Consider the following 20581-nt stretch of genomic DNA (forward strand, 5'->3'; position numbering starts at 1 on the left):
GATCAACTAATCACATTTCTACCCTCAAAAAACAAATTTATTGAAGGGAGAAATTTTGTTCTAATCCGTAACTGGATGTTAGCATTGTCTTACAGTTAATAGGGTGTCATATTTTTACTTAGTAATTTATTGTGGAAATCTTAAATAAAATTCTTATGACCATCAGAGCTAAATTAGTCATATTGATTTGTAAGCATCTTAAGAAGTGAAGATTCAAGCCATTGACCCTGGGGCTACTAGGTGGGATCACAATAGAGGTCTTAAAAATCTTAAGAGCAGCAAAACACCAGTTAGTCACAATGAGATACACCCATCTCCATACCATACAGCATAGATTCACAGAGTAGTTAAAGTTTTTAAATCATTGTCAGACATTTGGTCTGACATAGCTAAAGGTTCTGTCAGACCTGACAAATTTTGTCAGACCTTTTTTGTACAGAAAGAAATATAATAAACTGCACCAAAATGCCCTTTATTCTTTTCAAAGGTTTTCTGTCTGGCACTTTCGTATTCTCACCCTTTAACAAATCTGATCAGGCATGTGGCCTTTTTTTGTTATTTTTTACCTTCACCTGTGTAAGTTATTGGTCTACACAATTTTTTTACCAGCCTTATTGATAAGACCAGTGGTTTTTGACAGTTCTAGATTCAGGTTTCATTTATGTCTTGAGGTGGGGCCGAAATGTGTGAAAAGTTTACATGGGAATTAATAGGAAAATGATTTAAAAATCATTTCTACTCAAGGATAGCATTGCAGAAGTGATGATTAAGGTGAAAATTGTTGCCCATGGACCTCTTGTTATTTTCTAGATGAAGATTATTTTTAATCAATTTATAAAGACATTATTAAAGTCTTAATAACATACAAATTACACAATCATCATGATAACAACTTCTATTTTGTTTTCAGATCAAATAGTCAGACTGAAATCTCCAAGGTAAAGTTTATAATTTTGTCTAAATTATACAAAATTAAATGTACATGTTATTTAAGTATACTTCCCTGTTGGAAATCTTACTAAAATTTCTTATCTTTTGACAACCTTCTATATCAGTAATTTAATACTAAAAAATAGTTCCATGTTGTTTTCTTTTCTTTTTTTCAGAGTGGAGCAACAAATATATCTAGTGAAATAGAAAAGCTGAGAAAACAGCAAGAAACTCTCAATGAACTTAAAAAGTTAGAACAGAAAGCAAGTGATTCTGGTGAAAAGAAAGATCAAGAAAAAACTCCAGTCAAATTAGATTCAGATACTTCAAAGAAGGATCCAGGTTCCCCACTGAAAAAGCCAGGTCAAAATAATGACCCTAAACTACAAGCTGTGGATAATAAAGCAAGTCAGCAGCAAAAATCTGATGAAAGTTTGAAAAAACAAGGTCAGCTGCTTGCTGAACAAGAGCAGAAAGGCCCAGGATCACAACCTCAGGCTTCTGGTCAATCAGCTCCAAGGATACCAGGTCTTAATCAACAGGGGCCTAGAGGACCAGGGCCAAATCAAGGGCCAAGAGCACCTGGACCAAACCAGTTTGGACCCAGGGGACCAGGACCTAATCAAGGACCTAGACCATCTGGGGCAGGGCCTAATCAAGGACAAGGTCAAAGACCCCCATTTCCACCTCAGAATGAACCTCGAAGTGTTGCTCCAAATGACAAAGGTCCAAATCATATTGGTCCAAGAGGGCCTGGGCCAAACCAGCAAGGACTGAGAGCATCTGCACCAAATCAGCAGGGTCCAAGAGGCCCTGGACCAAATCAGCATGGGCCTAGACCATCTGGGCCGAATCAGCAGGGTCCAAGAGGCCCTGGACAAAACCAGCAAGGGCCTAGACCATCTGGGCCAAATCAGCAGGGTCCAAGAGGCCCTGGACCAAACCAGCAAGGGCCTAGACCATCTGGGCCAAATCAGCAGGGTCCAAGAGGCCCTGGGCCAAGCCAGCAAGGACCTGGAGTATCTGGGCCAAATCAGCAGGGCCCAAGAGGCCCTGGGCCAAACCAGCAAGGACCTGGAATATCTGGGCCAAATCAGCAGGGCCCAAGAGGCCCTGGGCCAAACCAGCAAGGACCTAGACCATCTGGGCCAAATCAGCAGGGTCCAAGAGGCCCTGGGCCAAACCAGCAAGGACCTAGACCATCTGGTCCAAATCAGCAGGGTCCAAGAGGCCCTGGGCCAAACCAGCAAGGTCCTAGAGGCCCAGGTCCCAACCAACAAGGTCCAAGGGGCCCAGATCCAAATCAACAGGGACCAAGAGCCCCAGGTCCTAGAGGGCCAGGTCCAAACCAGTTAGAGCCAAAACAGTTTTCAGATGCTTCCAATGAACCTCAAAATATGCCACAAGAGGAGGAACATCCTCAAGGTTTGGATTTTTTGCCTGTTTTATTTTTACAGCATAAGTTTTCAATAAATATGTTGTTATTTTTTTGCTTTTTAATTAGAATATAAAAAAAAAATGAAATGGTAATATCTAATTGAGTGCATTTGAGAAAAAAAAAAAACAACACATTTTTATGTGTTCAAGAAAGGTTATCTACAATTGAAATTCAATTCTGTACGTTGACTCTTAAGTTGAAGGTTTTGAGGATGGGGAGGATGTATGGCAGGCTCCATGGGGTCCTAACTGGAGGGGCCGTGGTCGAGGTGCCAGGAGACCATTCAGAGGGAGGGGAGGAATGAGTCAGAGGGAGCCATACTCTGCAAATCAGGATGAAGCCGCACCTGAGTACTCCGACCCCTATGGACATGACCAGAGACAGAGAGAGGTCAGACATATACTTGATTTATTTAACCAAGGTTGCCATTGTAAATCAAGCACAGTGTGATACAGTTTGCACAAAATTTGTAAAATTTGTGTAAATATCCTTTACATTGTTTTTAAAACCTTATTTTATATGTTTACCCCCTGCTTGAAAAGTGGGGGGGGGTTAATATTGATGGGGGTGTCTATCCTTCCGTCCATTCATCTATAAGACTTGGGGCTACCCATCTCTTATCTGCAACGTCTATATCACTGAATAAAATTTAATGAGACTTTCACAGAATCTTTATTACATAAGTCCATTGCAACCTCCTATTATAGAAGTAGTTGCAGAAAAGAGGTGGGCATCCCAATGTTGTAGAATTAATGGTAGTAACCATGTTTTGCAATTGGAAATCTCAGTTATCATGATCTGTCCAAAGAAAACAAAAAATAGGACATTGACACTGCCATTTCTTTATTTGGGGTACCCATCTCTTATATGCAACTTATACTATATGAATACCACTGAATAAAATTTAATGAGACTTTCTCAGAATCTTTATTACATAGTGCCAATATACACCTATTTTATGTGTTGATCAACAGATTTGAGGTTTCTCATAGCAAAACATGGACTTTTCCATTCTTGGTACACTTGGGGATAGCCTACCCTTATCCAAAACTCCTATTACACCTCTGAATGCAATCTAATGAAATTTTCAAGAATCTCTATTAATAGTTATTTTGCACCACCTATTTAGTGGTACTTTTCATAGCAAAACATAGACTCTGCCATTCTTTATTTAACAATGAAGATACCTATCTTTTATCCACAACTCCTCCTATACCACTGAATAAAATTTAGACAGACTTTCCTAGAATCTTTATTACACAGCACACTTCCTATTTCACATTTTGATGGGACAGATATTTGGGGTTTCCCATAGCAAAACAATGAGTATGTCATTGTAGTCAAATCATTTTGTGAGCTCTTCTTAAAGTACCACTAGTTAAAAATTCAGAATGAATTGATTAAATTGATTTTTATGCCCCTGGATTGAAAGATCCCATCAGTATATTGTTTTTGTCCTGTCTGTTTGTCTGTTGGTCTGTCGTCAACTTTAACCTTGCCCATAGCTTTTGATTGGTTGGAGCTATGACTTTCATATTTCACATGTGTATTCCTTGTGACAAGACCTTTTATTGGGTACCATCATGTTTGACCTTTTGACCTTGACCTTGAAGTTTGACCCACTTTTGCAAAATTTTATGAGACTTTAACCTTGGCCATAACATCTGAACAGTAGGTGCTTGGGGTTTCAAACTTCACATGTATATTCTTTGTGACAAGGCCTTCCTTTGGATATCAACCTCTATGACCCTTTGACCTTGACCAAGGAGTTTGACCTACTTTTGAAAAACTTTAACCTTGGCCATAACTTTTGAATGGTTGGAGCTAGGGCTTTCATACTTCACATATGTATTCCTTGTGACAAGACCTTCCTCTGGATATCAACCTCTTTGACCTTGACCTAGGAGTTTGACCTACTTTTGAAAAACTTTATCCTTGGCCATAACTTTTGAATGGTTGATGCTAGGGCTTTCATACTTCACATATGTAATCCTTGTGACATCACCTTCCATTGGATACCAACCACTTTGACCTTGACATAGGAGTTTGACCTACTTTTGAAAAACTTTAAACTTGGCCATAACTTTTGAACAGTTGCAGCTAGGGCTTTCAAATTTCACAGGTATATTCCTCAAGACAAGACCTTTCTTTGGGTACCAACATTTTTTATCTTTTGGCCTGGATTTTGACTTGCATTTGAGAAACTTTAACCTTCGCCATAAGCTGCCATACGGGAGCATCAGTGTTTCACAAACACATCTGTATGTGTATAGATCTGTATCATATAGATTTGTTTATTTTTGTTGTGGCAGGGTTTCTATGACAGAGAACGGGAGGCTTTCAGAGGGGAACCAGCAGATGTATGTCATATTGAAATCATTGTGAAAATGCGCAACTTATAATACAGAAAAAAAATTAATATCAATTTTAAATAAATATTCAGCTTTGCATTGTGAATATTAAGAGATTTTAAAAGAAAAATATTGTATCTCAAGCTTTTAACTCAAATTAAAAAATTTCTTTACATAAATGCGAAAAAAAATTTCAAGTCCAGATATGTATAGTTAGCTCATTTTATTTTTAATTATTCAGAATTTATTTCAACATTGTAGGAGTATGGCCGGTTTGAAAGAAGAGACACCTATGGAGGCCCACCTGACCCTTATTATGAACGAAGGGACCCATACTATGATAGATATGACCCATACTACAGGAGATATGATCCTTACGGAAGACCCCCACCCCCACCTGATCCTTATGAAAGGAGGCCTTACTATGATCCATACAGGTAAGACCCCCACCCATACATGATCCATACCATAGCTGACTGTACTACTATCCATATAGGTGACATGTAGACTCCCCCCCCCCCCCCCCCCACCTGCTGATCCATACCATAGCTGACTGTACTACTATCCATATAGGTGGCATGTAGACTCTCCCCCCCCCCCCCCCCCCCCACCTGATCCATACCATAGGTGACTGTACTACTATCCATACAAATGACATGTAGACTCCCCCCCCCCCGATCCATACCATAGCTGACTGTACTATTATCCATACAGGTAACACAACAATTCCCTAGCCACACTGTATTCCAAAGATAAAAGATCGTACTACAGTCCATACAGGTACCTTATAAAACCCCACCCCAACTGATCCATACCAGAGGAAACCATACTACAATCCATAGGGGTCTTGTACAGACCTCTACCCCCATCTGATCCATACCATAGGCGACTGTACTATGATTCATACAGGTATGATAAAGGCCCCCACCACCACCTGATCCATACCATAGGTAACCATACTACCTTCCATGCAGCTAACATATAGACTCCCACCCCTACCTGAATGACCTGATCCATTCCATTGATAACTGTACTACAGTTGATTTTCTTTTCCAGGAACATATTTTTGGCTCCAAAGGGAACTTTACCATACAATAATTATACCCCCCGCAAACGAAGTTTAGGGGGGGTATATTGGAATCAGCTTGTCCGTCTGTCTGTCCGTCTGTCTGTAGACGAGATTTTGTCCGGACCATTTCTTGGAAACTGTTGCAAGGATTTTTCTGAAAATTTGTACACTTATTCTTTGCCATATGAAGGTGTGCACCTGGTATTTTCATCATGATTGGATAATTTTTTTTGCATTTTACAGGTGTTTTTTTTCATTTTTATTATGTGGTTTTGTCCGGATCTGTTCCCAGAGACTATTGCATAGATTTGTATGAAAATTTGTACACTTATTATTTACCATATGAAGATGTTCACCTGGTATTTTCAACATTATTTGATAATTTTCTGCATTTTACAGGTGTTTTTTTTTTTTTAATTTTTATTGACTTAGTCATTTTGGGTTCATGTCTAAGGTTTGAGACATAGAATCTAGAACATCTGTACAAAAATGTGAACTACAGCTTAAAACTACTCATTAGAACTTAAAAAAAAAACACAAAGTATTAAAAACAGTTTTTACATTACACAGTAGATAGTGTAAATCCATTTGTCCCTTGGGAGTAATGAGTGGACATGCATCCAGTTAAAGATTAATTAATGAGTTCAGTGTGGGAAGCTGTTAGGGCATCTCTGATCAAGCAGGTCTTTTCTATATCTCCTGGGAATTGGGCAGAAAGAAATAAAGATCTCTGTTGTCTAAGTCTCTTAATTGTTATTTATGTCTGTCAAAACACATAGTTACTGGAAAAAGCCTTTTATTTTTAAAATGAGTTTGATATAAAGGTATTAAGATCAATTTAATTTTGTATAATTAATTAATATGATATTTTTTTTCAACAATCAATTTGCCGAGTGTCATGTCTCACAAAGATGACATATAGTTGCAAACTATTTTTTTCAATGTAATAAAAAACACTGTAATTACTAACATGTGACTAGTATTGATGTTTTATTAGGCTGCACCTTAGTTTCATTCATTAAAAAAATATAATGAGTAATTAAATTTTCACTCTAAATGTTTAAGCAAATTGTGAACACCTCTCACATCTAGAAAACATTAGTGATTTGGTACCTTCTCTGAAAAACCCAGCGGGGGGTATTTGTCCCCTTTGGACAGTTCTAGTTAGATATCTAATAAGGATTAAAATGGATATCAATGGGTCCCTTGTTTGTTTGAACATATCTACATGTAGTGTTATCAGAAGAACAGTTATTCTTAACTTCTTAAAAAGCAGGACAGACCAAGTACACAAATTTTACATTTCCAGTTTCTTGCTTACTGAATGTGTTATCTTTTTTTTGGTCAGTCGACCGGATTATGGACGAGATTACTATGATACCTACAGACCCCCACCCCCTACAGAGGATCGACCATACCAGAAACCCGAGGTCATTGATCATGCTCACAAATCATCAGGGGATTTCCTCTCCAGGGGTATGTCATTAGTTCATAGCTGGAACTCAGGCTTAAGGCATAAAATCAGTACATGTACATTTGCACCTATGAACTTTAATAATGTCACATACTTGAGTTATGTCAAAGTGAATCAATTGTTCTGATGAGGCTGAACTGAGATATCAAAGTTAAAAGTAATGCCTTCATTAAATGATTTTTGAATTCAATGATTTTTCAAATGTCTATTTTATTGGAAAGTGATAAAACACAAAATAACCATATCCCTGTCCTTAAAAAAAAAGAAATTTAACTTTAAAAGTATTTTGCAAAAAAAGAGAAGAAAACACATGATATACATTATACGAATTTTCATGTATAATATAGATATATCTTCAGTATTGATTGGATTCCTGATTAAAACTAATGAACTTTTCACATTTTTCAGAGCCAGAGACCCCCTATGTTGCCCCACAAACTGTCATAGATTACGGTCATGGTAGGACTGTGGAGGAAAAAGAGAGTAAGTCATACTGTTAAATTTCTAGTTAGTATTTGTAGTACACAAGTAAAGGAAAACTTCATAATTTTATTCCTCTTTTACATAATCATATTCTGATTTCTTGATTGTTTTACAGGACCTTCTTCTGCAATAGATAGGGACAGAGACAGGTCAGCACCCCATTTGAAAATTCACTTTAAAATATATATTTTTTAAAAAGTAAAATTAAAAAATGAACAAATTAAAAAATAATTTTAAAGGAGTGATAGAGTGTTTACAAAATTTATTTCAGATTCAGAGACTATGGATCATATGGAAGTCCGAGTCGAGATAGAAATGTTCACGAGCCAAGAATTGAGGTGGTGAAGGTGGAGGATCTCTTGGCTCAGCCTGGACGTAAGACGCGACCACCTCAGATCGTGGTCATTTTGAGAGGTCTACCAGGCTCAGGAAAAACCTATGTGGGAAAACTCATAAAGGTATTGATTTTTGTAAAGTTAATTAAAATTGTTTTCAAAAAGAACTGTTTAATCAAAGATGTTATAAACAATAGTTTACAAAAAAAATTATTTTTCAATTTTGGGAGAAAAGAAATTTATTTGTCAGTACCAGTTGTTTTGCTCGAAAATATTGTAATATTGTTACACTATGAAACTGTTATCTTTTAGCATGTATATTTTAATTACCTTTCTTTGCCTTGTGTGGATTCTCAAGCATCTGTGTCTATTTCACTCATTTCGTTCTGTCGGTGTGTTGACAGGATAAGGAGGTGCAGCATGGAGGTGGGGCCCCTAGGATGTTATGTCTGGATGATTACTTCATGACAGAGGTGGAAAAAACAGAAAAAGATCCAGAGACTGGCAAAAAAGTCAAGAAAAAGGTGAGATTTAGTAACTATGCTGTTGTATATGAGTTGTATAAAGGTGGGGGTGTTTTAGTAAGGTTTCTGATAAGGTCAGTATGTGTGTCAGAAAAAGTTATAAGTAAGCTTTGTACACTAATGGTCAAGAGAATATAAATATTTATATGTAAATGTATATCAAAAAGAGTCAAGTATTGAAATTACATGTTTATTAAACACAATTTCTTAGGTTTATTTGAAATGCATTCCCAGATTATTAAGAGTATTAAAAAATTTTGCATTAAGATAGAAATAAGGTTTTCAGACTATCATTTTAATGTCATAAAAATAATAATAATTAAAATTTTTTTTTTTCTTTTGTGTTTTAATACTACCGAGATACTTTTTTTTCCTAACAGGTGCTTGAATATGAGTATGAACCTGAGCTAGAGGAAACTTACAGACAGAACATGTTCAAAAGCTTTAAAAAGACGATAGACGACGGATTCTTCCCATTCATTATAGTGGACTCTGTCAACCAGAAAGTCAAGCACTTCGAGGAGTTCTGGAGTTATGCTAAATCTAAAGGATTCCAGGTAGTTATGCTAAATCTAAAGGATTCCAGGTAGTTATGCTAAATCTAAAGGATTCCAGGTAGTTATGCTAAATCAAAAGGATTCCAGGTAGTTATGCTAAATCTAAAGGATTTCAGGTACTTACGCTAAATCTAAAGGATTTCAGGTACAGAAAAATAGGCACAATCTTTTTATTGCTTGTGGAGGAGTACCCTCTACTGTTGCTGTCTATGGCTACCTCATTGTATTAATCTACTATTGACAGGTGTACATTGCTGAAATTGAGGCTGACTTGACAGCATGCTCAAAGCGTAACACACATAATAGGTCACTCAAAGAGATTGAAAAGGTATGCAAATGTCATCAATTCTGTTGTAAAGTTGAGAATTTTTACATAAAGTTTATTATTTCCACTGTTCTTAACAGTTTTATATTATGCTGATCACAACACCTTACCATCTCCTATTGTTTTTAACAGATACAAAAACAGTGGGAAGAAACCCCTAGGCATTATTTACGTCTGGACGTCCGGACCGTGCTACAGGAGGACTCCATAACAGAGGTAACGGAGGAGTTATTATGAAATAAAGAAAAACGAATGGTAGATTTAGTGATTCTTCCTAAAATGTTTGAAAAAAAGAATGTGCAATTTTCAGAAAGAGAAGTGTAAGAAAATGAAAAAAGTAAAAATGCTGATTTATTTTTGAAAGGGGTAAGGCAGTGGTTAGTTTGTGTGAATGTTTTCATTTTATCTGTAGGTGGAAATGTATTCATTTTATCTGTAGGTGGAAATGTATTCATTTTAACTGTAGATGGAAATATATTCATTTATTCTGTAGGTGGAAATGGAGGATGAGGATGATGATACCAAACCATCAGAAAAACGCCGTAAAACGGACAGCGATGATGAGGAAGAGATCAAAATAGGCGGGGTAAGTATTGTTGTAATTCTGTATCCACCGTTATTGAATGTTGTGATGAAGATTCTGTTTCAGGTTGTCTTTGGACAAAGGGTCAGCTTTGGTGAGTCCAACAGATTTTTTTTTTGGTCACTTTAGTTGAATAAGTTTATAAAAAATATATTCAAACTTTTCCACTTTTGATATTTTGTAAGTGGAAAAGTGGGTAAAGATTTGATTTTGTGCTTTTGGTCTACCCCAAAATCCCTCCTTTTACTTATGGTAGAACACAGCCATAGATATTTTTTTAAGGTTCCACCTATGTTGTTTGTGTTTTAAAATACATACAACAACAGAATTCTTAAACTGTAGAACTTAATACTGCCTTTGTCTTTGTCAAAGACTAAATTGTGCAAACTGTCAAGGATCTTAAATACTGCCAACTATTTTCTTTAAATGGCAGAGGTACCCATTATCGTTTTTGTATTCTCTGTAGTGTATTATAAGTTTTCTTTTAATACACATGTTGAAGACCACTGATTGCCCAAAATGTACCCTGTGGACAGTTTGTTTACAGGTTTACCTCTGGAAACTATGCTTCCAGGTTATACTCTGAATTTTTTTTCTGTCATATAAATGCCTTAGCATTTGAAAGGGTTCACACAAACTCCTTATGATACTGCATACTCAGATTATTTAAGGTTATTTACATGTATTATTTATGATACATGTTGACAAGAAGAAGATATTAATCAAAAAGTCATTTATAAATTCTTGTTATCATATGTATAAAGCAACATTAAACCTATGTATTGCTAACAAGATTTTTGATGAAAAGTGAAAAATTACTGACAAAAGCCATTTATGTTACTGAAAATTGCACACTAAAGAGTTCTGATTCTGTGGTATTTTTGTGCAATTACTGTAATCTGCCGTTTGATTGAAAGTAGAATTAAATGAAATCTACTGTGAATTGCTCAATTTGTGATCAATTCAAGCAATCTTAACATCTTGAAGGGCCAAGATAAATCCATTGAATACTTTATATGTATTTTCCCCATTTAAAAGAAGTGATTTCTTCATCAGTATGCTATTGTCTTTGAACATTTTTCCTGAGGGTAAATGTCACATGCCCTATGTTGAAAATTACATAGAAAAACTCAATATTTACACCTATATACAATTTAATTTTTCCAATGTCCAAAAAATATTTTCCTTTAGTGTAAAGAGGGCCCTTAAGCACCCTTAAAACATTGACTTTTTATGGTAAAAATTATTTTCTAAAGAAACTTTTGAAATAAACTTTATGAAGTGTTATGATTAGAAGTCAGTGAATTGTTACTTGAAGAAAATAAATTTTTTTGCAGCACTCTGGACAAAATAAAATGCATGTGAGCATTTTATGTAATCCCGAGTGTAGTTGATAAAGTTATATATCTTATTAACATGGGTGTTGTGGGTGGGTTTGCTCCTTTTCTGGAGATTACTGTAGATTCCTTATTTTACGCGAGTACTTAATATCACGAAATGGCTAAAGGGCATCAAATCGCGAGAAAAATAATTTGCGAATTGGTGATTTATCTAGAGATTTTACATATATTAAAGCACCATAAAAATAAAAGCGAGTAATTTTATTTTGCGAGTGGTGCTTCTCGCGTTATTATGCGATAATTTATTCCTCGCATATATTTAGGAATCTACAGTAATGGATATGAATGAAAAGACATAAAAAATGATGTTTTTCAGTTTCAATCATCACTAATTACATGTATTTAGAAATCAAAAATACATGTATAAGGACATAGAAAAATGTAACTGATCAATATTTTTCTGTGTTTGTGTTTGTTACATTGGGAAGTACAAATGGAAAATACTAGTATTTTTAAAAAAAAAAAAAACTGTATGAAATTCTCGTAATATAGTTACTTCTGTTTGTACAGAATACAGTTAAAGAACAGGAAGGGTATGAGGAAAATAAGGCTTTAAATTTGAATCTTTTTCTTACCAAATGTATCACAACATTTTCTTAGCTGGCCATGCAGTAATTTATAATTAAGTAAACATTTTGAAGGAAAAGTATGCATTGTACATGCATTGCTCATGATTTTGTATGTAAGTGTGTATATATAATTCAAAACTATTGTATTTATATAAAATAATAGTTATTCCAAATTTCAGAAAGGGAGGGAATATTTCTTGAATGATAATTAGAGATGTAAGTTACAGGGTGGGACTTGGATCTGGAGTGAGTGCCAATGGAAATCAGTTTTAAAATATGTATATTTATTTTGATATCAGTTTTAAAACTGTATATTGAGATGAAATAGCATGATAAGAGTGTAAAGGAGGAATTGGGGTGGGTAGAAGAAGTATTTTGGGTGGTTTAGATGTATACTGTTTATTACAAAGAACTGGATTTCAAATTGGTTGTTGGCAGTTTTGCTGCTAAGTTGTTTCAGTGCCATTGCCCATTTAGCTTTTATTTACTTTCAACAATATGATATTCATTTATAAGTAAGAAATACTATTAGTTACCCAATGTCAACTGAGATCCATATTTTGGCACAATCCCTATTGCACCATTTCAGAAATACCTCAAAAATATATTACTTTTTTTTTTAGTCAAAGTGTGTTACATAGAAACATTGAAATCACTTATTCATCAATTACATGTACCGGTATGTCACCAGATTATCCCGGTATATTGTCTCATATACTACACTGAAATTTCATCAGTGTAAAAAGAGACCCATTTTAAATAAATTATTTTAACATCATTTATTATTTAAGTTTCAGTTTTGTTACACAACAGACTAAAACCATTCAATTTTAAGAAAAAAGTAAAGGTAAAATGCTCATCTCTCTTAATGAAGAAAGACCATTTCAGTAAAAATCCTTTGATGAAAATTATGAAGTGGAGGTAAATTTAAAAAGTTAAATACATAAGCCTTGCATGAATCACAGCAAGCTTACTGATATCTCTACAAGGTTGAAGAATTGGGAACCTTAAGGAAGGTAGAGTATGAAGCTGTAACAACATTAATTTAATCCACTCTCTGACTCCATTTATTGTTTCCTCTGTCACTAGATTTGCTGAAAAAAAGCAATGTCACGTTTATTTTCCTTTTTCCAGCTTTAAGAATTTTCTTACAGATGCAGAAAGCAGTTTTATGTCTGTATGAAAGAGTTATCTCTCTTTGACCAAATGGTGATCATGTGTTTGTGTGTTGTAGGTTCATATTAAGAAAAGCAAATGGGAAGTTGGTACAGAAGAAGAACTAGGTAGGAAATGAGGGATAAACTTAAAGTTACTAAATGTGACTAAAATTTGCCTTCTTCAACCCCCCCCCCCCCCCCCAAGAATGTGAAGAGTTGTTATATTTCCTGTGAAAAATATTTCCCATTTTACAGACAAATTGGATGGTATTGTACAAAAGAAGAAAAGAAGACCACCAACCCCTGTGTCTATTGATGAATTCTTAGGAGAGTATTACTCTAAGCCTCTGGCTCCTGGACAAAAAAGGGTGAGGAAAGAAAATTATCACTTCATCATGCATAGTAAAATACAGAATTAGGTTAACTCTTTTAACTTTTCACAAATGCGCAGAGTAGTGCAGAAAAAGGCAGTGAAAGCTCTGTAAAAACCATTGAGACAATAATCTTGCCACAGCATTGTTTCTCACAACTATTAAGACTAACACAGGTGAGAATTGCCGCCATTAATGAGATAATTTAACTGTGTTTTACATTACTGAACAGGTGCGCTGGGCAGATGTGGAGGAAAGGAAAGAACAGCTCCGTCGCCGTGAAATCGGCTTCGTGGTCGGCCAGACCCAGAGAGACTGGGAGAGAATTACAGATGATACGTTTGCCGATAGGCAACTCAATAGAACCAAATATATTTAGATTAATAAAATCTATTGAAAAGGTACCCTTAATTTATACTGCTTCTCAAGTATTGTGTTATTTTTGTATACTGAACAGTCACCTGTGTTGCATTTTCAACAGGTGAGTTGTTGATGTAACGCAAATGCCAGTGAAAAGCAAATGGGAAAAATATTTATATTAATAGCCTTATTTTAAAACAATGAATAAAGAACGCGTAAAACGTGTTTTTTCGGTTAATTTTTTGATTTATTTTTCGTAGTTTTAGTCTGCAAAACTGTGCAGGAATGCAATGCAAACGACGAACTCGTGATGTATTGAAACAGAAATGTGCAATACCTGTCTGACCGTGGGCGAGTCTTGGTGTTTGAATCGACAAATAACAATATTTTATATCAATTATTGTAAGAGGAGACTTCAAGCGTGGACAACGTGTTTTTCGGTTAATTTTTTGATTTATTTTTCGTAGTTTTAGTCTGCAAAACTGTGCAGGAATGCAATGCAAACGACGAACTCGTGATGTATTGAAACAGAAATGTGCAATACCTGTCTGACCGTGGGCAAGTCTTGGTGTTTGAATCGACAAATAACAATATTTTATATCAATTATTTGTAAGAGGAGACTTCAAGCGTGGGCAATGTTAGTTATAACAATAAAATAAAAAAGTTTTTGTTAAAAAAAAAGTTAATTTAAGCTTATAAGAATATTTTGTAGCATTTTTGAATACTTCCCCTTCCTACTTTTGCATCTTAATGCAAACTTGTATCCCTTAACCAATTTAAGATAAGATCTTGGTATTAGATATCTTATTAGAAAATAGAACTTTACTGTTATTGTGTATTACAATTTATAAGTGCATGAAGCAAACAAAGTGTGAATATGTGAGAAGTCATGCCTACCCAGAATATGACGTGCAAAGTTGTGGTAGGGATGTAAGAGAGTTTTGTTTGTGAATGAAAACCGTGAAACAGATGTAATATTTGATTGAGAGTGTTTAAACAGCTTTCTTCATGAAAGCTTATTGTATATCCATATCACTATCATCACGTCGTCATTAAATCACATCATACCTTATCATATCCAAAAGACCGTGTTTATGCCTCTTTATTAGATAACATTCGCTCAGGCTTAAAGAGAAGTCCCGGGGTAAACATTTATAAATATTGTCTTCAATATCAAAAGCGCGTGCGTGCTGTTCACCATTTACGCGGGAATCTCGTCGACAGAAGTTTAGAGATGAAGACTGATACGGACTAAGTGATAGTTATATCGGCCGATTTATTAGCCTGACTCGCCTCTTAAGAAGTCTATAATCTGTCTACTACCGACGATCATGTACAGAAACGAGAGGAGCAGAGGTATATATAAAGATAATTAATGGATTCTCGTTGACGGATCGGTTGAATGCGTTGCGTAACAAATTGTTCATCGTTTATATACATTGATAATTTTGAGTGGTACCTTTTGTTGCGTTGCACCGAATTGAATTCGTGTAAGGGGTTTAACTGCCAAGTAACATTTTTAATAGGAGATAAGAAAGAATATACTTCCTGGATGTATGATCAATATTTCAATCTAATAGTTTGTTAGGAAGATAAGATTCAATGTGTCTCCATCACATCGTGTAGTCGCCATGCATCATCAATGGGTATCAGATGTCATTGAAGACACGCCTTTCTTCGAGTTTCTCAGCAGCCAAGGATTTACAAAATGTTTATTCCCCCAGACCACCCGCAATTTGATATCTCTGATCCAGTGGGCACATAATCTTCTCACAGGCATAAACTTCTCACGTAACATCGCTCACTTTCTCATTTGCTTAAATTAGCGGCAAATGGGACAGTAATGAAACCGTCTTTCTACACTCTGTGCTTTTTTGTTGATTTGTGCCATTCACAGGTGATTTACGAGTGTATAAACTTAGATAAGTATATTTCTATTACAAGAAGTAATTATTTTACCATCGCCGTTCTATTCCATAAATCTGGCTTAGTTAACGCCAGAAAGGCAGGTGCGCACTCTGACGTATACCGTACAGATCCGCATATCATCTTACTTAGATAGCTAGAAAATGGAATCGATCTTCATCACCAATTTAATTAAATATAATCATCTTAAAGTAGTCTCATTCGACATGTTTTGTCGCGATGCAAATTTATTGACTTCCGTTTTCAATTTTCCATCAATACAGGAATGCAATTAGTTGGTTTGTTTATTGACGAAGAATGACTGAAACAGAATATACTCCCAATCTTTGTTTAGTCATTCTTTTAAGATTCAATTGTAGTGTTTATATTTTCCCAAATTAGATTCATTGCATGTACTTATCATGATTAAATCTTGACTCCGAAGTTTGGGCTGCATGTTGCAATAAGAGTCTGTAAAGTGTCTGTGAGATATCGCCCCTCATTCCCCCACTTCCCCTAAAGGGTAATATACATTTTTATTGCCCTGCACTTACAAAATAATTTCACACTATGACTCTTTGACGCTCTGGATCATTTCGGCAATTCCCGTGTTTATATTGCGGTATAAACGTTGATACAGAGAGCGCTTTAATCTCAATTGTCCGCCACATCTGCGTCGTCTAGAACGACCAATTAATAAATCACTGGGCTGGCTTATACACTTCGAGACGCCGGCTTCCTTAATCGTGTAATTCCGCGCTATAGAAGTGATGAAGCCTCTATCCTGTGATAATCGTTGACTGGAGATCGTCTCAATAAATCACGGAAGTGTGCTTTTCGTTTAAAGAAATCATTCTTCCCAAAGAAGTGGATCATTAAGGCATTTTGGAAATAGTGTTTGTATTATAACGATAAGCTACAGTCATTTGTAATGTTCCTAGTTGAGGAACAAGAAACAGCATGTCTACTTCATCCGTAATAAATCTCTCCAGACTGCCGTCCACGGCTAATAAGTAGAAATTGGTGTTTGTTTTATTTTAATTGATTGACAAATTAACTACACCTTATTCTTTTATGTTTATAATTGGAACCAACCATTGTATAGTAGATAGGCGCCACATAAATAATGATAGGGATAGCGTGAGTCACTCAAAGACGAGAAAAAAATCTTTTATAAAAATGAAACGTCAAAATAAAAGCTACCTGTAATACGTGATACATGTATAAGTTTTAAACAAGATTAATTAAAATGCTAAAAGTAAATAAATGAGGGATTTTCCCATGAAAAATATAAGAAAATTCAAAATAAAACTAAGTCATTACTGGTAATTTGTAAAAATAATAAATGATTGAAAATTTTCCGAAACACAGTTTTTCTTACGTTTTCATACTTTTTAGGGTCTTCCGTCTTCAGCGGAAGACCCTTCTATTATTCTATTGTTTCTTTTTCACTTTTCTTATTATTATTCTTCCTTTTTTTTTTCTTTACAAATTTTGTGCAGAAGATTTCTCGAAGATGGTTCGATCGATTTGCTTCAAATTTTCAGGATTGACACCTTTCTATCTGAAGTTAATTCCGGCAATTCCGTTTCTAGAAAATAACTTCCGGTCGGAAGTTATCGCCCTTTTATCAAAATTTAGAGGACCTCCTTGTCTGCGATGGAACTCAAAAACGGCTTAAGATAGAGCGCTGAAATTTTCAGTGATGATAGAGGACGTGTTGCCATTTTGCACCTGGGTTTAGATATTTTCCGGAAGTGCCTAGTATGGAAGCTCGGTAGGGGTCGAAATTTAGGACACGAATTATGAGTGAATTTTTGAGACATTTTATATCATATCTTTTAAAGTATAATTATTTTGTTAAAACATATTGAACAATATTTGTGCAGAATGACAAGATCTTTAATATGATATCAAGAAAAAAGGGCTGACTTATCATATTAGGGGCCGAGAGGGGCCAAAACTCTTTAATCAATAACTCTTTAACGATCAATATTTTGGTATACATTACTGAAGCAAAAATGTTTATCTCAACAATTTACAACTATATATTATGATATTCATATCATATATTACATAATTAGGGGCCATAAGGGGCCAGAATGCTAAATCTTTGACGCTTTATATCTGAAAAGTGGGAAATAATTTGATAAGCAATATTGAACAAAAGATGTTCAAAATAATGTTCTTAACAATATGCAACCTCTCATTTTTTGCTTAACGTCCCCCTTAAGGAGTTGAAGGGCTGGCCCCTAAATACTTCTTTTGCAAGTATCTCAGAAACGAAAAAGAATTTCTGACTAGTTGTTGAACAAAAAGTGTTCAAAATCATGAGAGCTTTAAAGTGATATGAAGAAAAAGGGGCTGGCCCCTCAAAATAGGGGCTGAGAGGGGTCAAAAGTCTTTGAACAATAACTCTTTAACGATCAATATTTTGTAATGCATTACTGAAGCAAAAATGTTTATTTCAACAATTTACAACTATATATTATGATATTCACATCATATGTTATATAATTAGGGGCTATAAGGGGCCAGAATGCTAAATCTTTGACGCTTTATATCTCAAAAAGTGGGAAATATTTTGATAAGCAATATTGAACAAAAGATGTTCAAAATAATGTTCTAAATAATATGCAACCTTTCATTTTTTGCTTAACGTCCCCTTTAAGGAGTTGAAGGGCCAGCCCCTAAATATTCTTTTGCAAATATCTCAGAAACGAAAAAGAATTTCTGACTAGTTGTTGAACAAAAAGTGTTCAAAATCATGAGAGCTTTAAAGTGATATGAAGAAAAAGGGGCTGGCCCCTCAAAATAGGGGCTGAGAGGGGCCGAAAGTCTTTGAACAATAACTCTTTCACGATCAATATTTTGTAATGCATTACTGAAGCAAAAATGTTTATCCCAACAATTTACAACTATATATTATGATATTCACATCATATGTTACATAATTAGGGGCCATAAGGGGCCAGAATGCTAAATCTTTGACGCTTTATATCTCAAAAGTGGGAAATAATTTGATAAGCAATATAGAACAAAAGTTATTCAAAATAATGTTCTAAACAATATGCAACCTTTTGATTTTTGCTAAACGTCCCCATTAAGGATTTGAGGGGCTGGCCCCTATATATATCCTTCGCATACTTCTCGGAAACGAAAAAGAATGTTTGAATAATTGTTAAACAAAAAGTGTTCAAAATCATGAGAGGTTTAAGTGATATCAAGGAAAAGGGTCTGACCCCTTAAATTAGGTGCTGAGAGGGGCCGAAAGTATACAATCAATAACTCTTTTAATGATCAATATTTTGTAATATATTACTGAACCGAAATAGTTCATTTTTACACTCTTTGTTTAAATAACATGGATGTTGATATCATATGTTACGCAATAATAGGTCTATAGGGGCCAGATTGCATAATCTTTGTATATATCTCGAAAAGGAAGAATATTTTGATAAACAATATTGAAGAAAAGACGCTAAAAATAATATTCTGAACAATGTGATGCACTCTTTCATTTTTTGCTAGACGTCCCCATTTAGGACTTGAAGGGCCGGCCCTTAATATATCTTTTGCATATATCCCGAAAACAAAAAAGAATTTCTGAATAGTTGTTGAACAAAGAGTGTTCAAAATCATGAGAGCTTTAAGATGATATCAAGAAAAAGAGGCTGACCTCTCACATTAGGGGCCAAGAAGGGCCGAAAGTCTTTAATCTATAACCCTTTAATGATCAATATTTTGTTAAACATTACTAACGCAAAATTGTTCGTCTTAACAATTTATTTATATCATTATATTTGAACGAAAATCTCAGTCAAATTCTTATCTCATCTTATCAAAAATCGGACGGAAGACCCACTCGTTGCTCGCAACGAGATCGCATCTAGTTTTTCTTATTTTTGTATAGGGGTGTGCAACAGATACAGATTTTTCTAAAATTGCTGATTTCGGAAGTGTTTTTTTATTGCGATTATATAGTGTCTCCTGAAGAATGCAGAAAACAGAGTGAAAGGAAGATGGCCTAAAAGGAATGTGTTTGAGCTGTAACCGGTTTTATGAAAACGAGACAAGTTTTAAAATTGTATTTGTTCATCATTATTGTGTTTTGTGTTAAGAGTATATATGTCAAACTCAATTCATTTTATCTTAACATATAGAAATCATGTGGATTTTAAAATCTGTGTCCTTGGTTTGTATGATTATTGTGACTTGTATTAATTTTCTATACATGTACTTAAATAAATCTTAACTCCTTTTTTCATTTAAACTAAATCAATAGCATTCAAGAATTACGAGTCACATTACAAAAAAAGTGCAAAGTGTTTTAGTTGCTTGATGCACGTAATAAAAAAGCACAATTTATATTTCAGACCTAAATCCTTTTTTTGGGGGGGGGGGGGATACATAAGAATAATATCAAATAAATAAAACTATATTATATTATAATATTATACATATATTAAGTTTTATTTTTTCCAAACCCATTTTAGTGAGATTTTATACGAACAACTTGAAATGAACTAGTACGACACGATGTTTCAAAGTCTTCGGGAATTTATAATGTTAATGTAAGACATTACCATCAGGCGCATGAGGGAGTAGTTATTTGTAGAGATCACTCGAGTGTGATTTCAATTGATTCCGAACGTATGATCACTGACGGAACATCACGAAAATTGTTGGATTTCTTTCCAAAGTAGTTGTCATTTTAGTAATTTTAAATTTCCATAGACTTTGATTTTG

The 20581-nt window shown here is 34.9% G+C and overlaps 1 protein-coding gene across 1 annotated transcript in view; it reads left to right on the forward strand.

The window, feature by feature from the left end:
• The window catches only part of LOC133176481 (neurogenic protein mastermind-like), a 40574-nt gene extending 20513 nt beyond the window's left edge, over nucleotides 1-20061 (forward strand). The window contains exons 5-22 of the mRNA XM_061311603.1: nucleotides 911-938; nucleotides 1107-2355; nucleotides 2565-2758; nucleotides 4681-4728; nucleotides 4981-5156; nucleotides 7137-7264; nucleotides 7671-7745; nucleotides 7861-7894; nucleotides 8017-8203; nucleotides 8485-8604; nucleotides 8985-9161; nucleotides 9406-9489; nucleotides 9619-9702; nucleotides 9980-10072; nucleotides 13273-13321; nucleotides 13451-13563; nucleotides 13799-13967; nucleotides 19746-20061. Of these exons, the coding sequence (XP_061167587.1) occupies nucleotides 911-938; nucleotides 1107-2355; nucleotides 2565-2758; nucleotides 4681-4728; nucleotides 4981-5156; nucleotides 7137-7264; nucleotides 7671-7745; nucleotides 7861-7894; nucleotides 8017-8203; nucleotides 8485-8604; nucleotides 8985-9161; nucleotides 9406-9489; nucleotides 9619-9702; nucleotides 9980-10072; nucleotides 13273-13321; nucleotides 13451-13563; nucleotides 13799-13945 (2986 nt within the window). The 3' untranslated portion in view covers nucleotides 13946-13967; nucleotides 19746-20061. The remainder of the gene's footprint in view (nucleotides 1-910; nucleotides 939-1106; nucleotides 2356-2564; nucleotides 2759-4680; nucleotides 4729-4980; nucleotides 5157-7136; nucleotides 7265-7670; nucleotides 7746-7860; nucleotides 7895-8016; nucleotides 8204-8484; nucleotides 8605-8984; nucleotides 9162-9405; nucleotides 9490-9618; nucleotides 9703-9979; nucleotides 10073-13272; nucleotides 13322-13450; nucleotides 13564-13798; nucleotides 13968-19745) is intronic.
• The last annotated feature ends 520 nt before the right edge of the window (nucleotides 20062-20581 follow it).

The sequence above is a fragment of the Saccostrea echinata genome, unplaced genomic scaffold, assembly GCF_033153115.1.
Source record: "Saccostrea echinata isolate AGI-Se365-2 ecotype Australia unplaced genomic scaffold, CSIRO_AGI_Sech_v1 ptg000002l, whole genome shotgun sequence".
Taxonomy (NCBI): domain Eukaryota; kingdom Metazoa; phylum Mollusca; class Bivalvia; order Ostreida; family Ostreidae; genus Saccostrea; species Saccostrea echinata.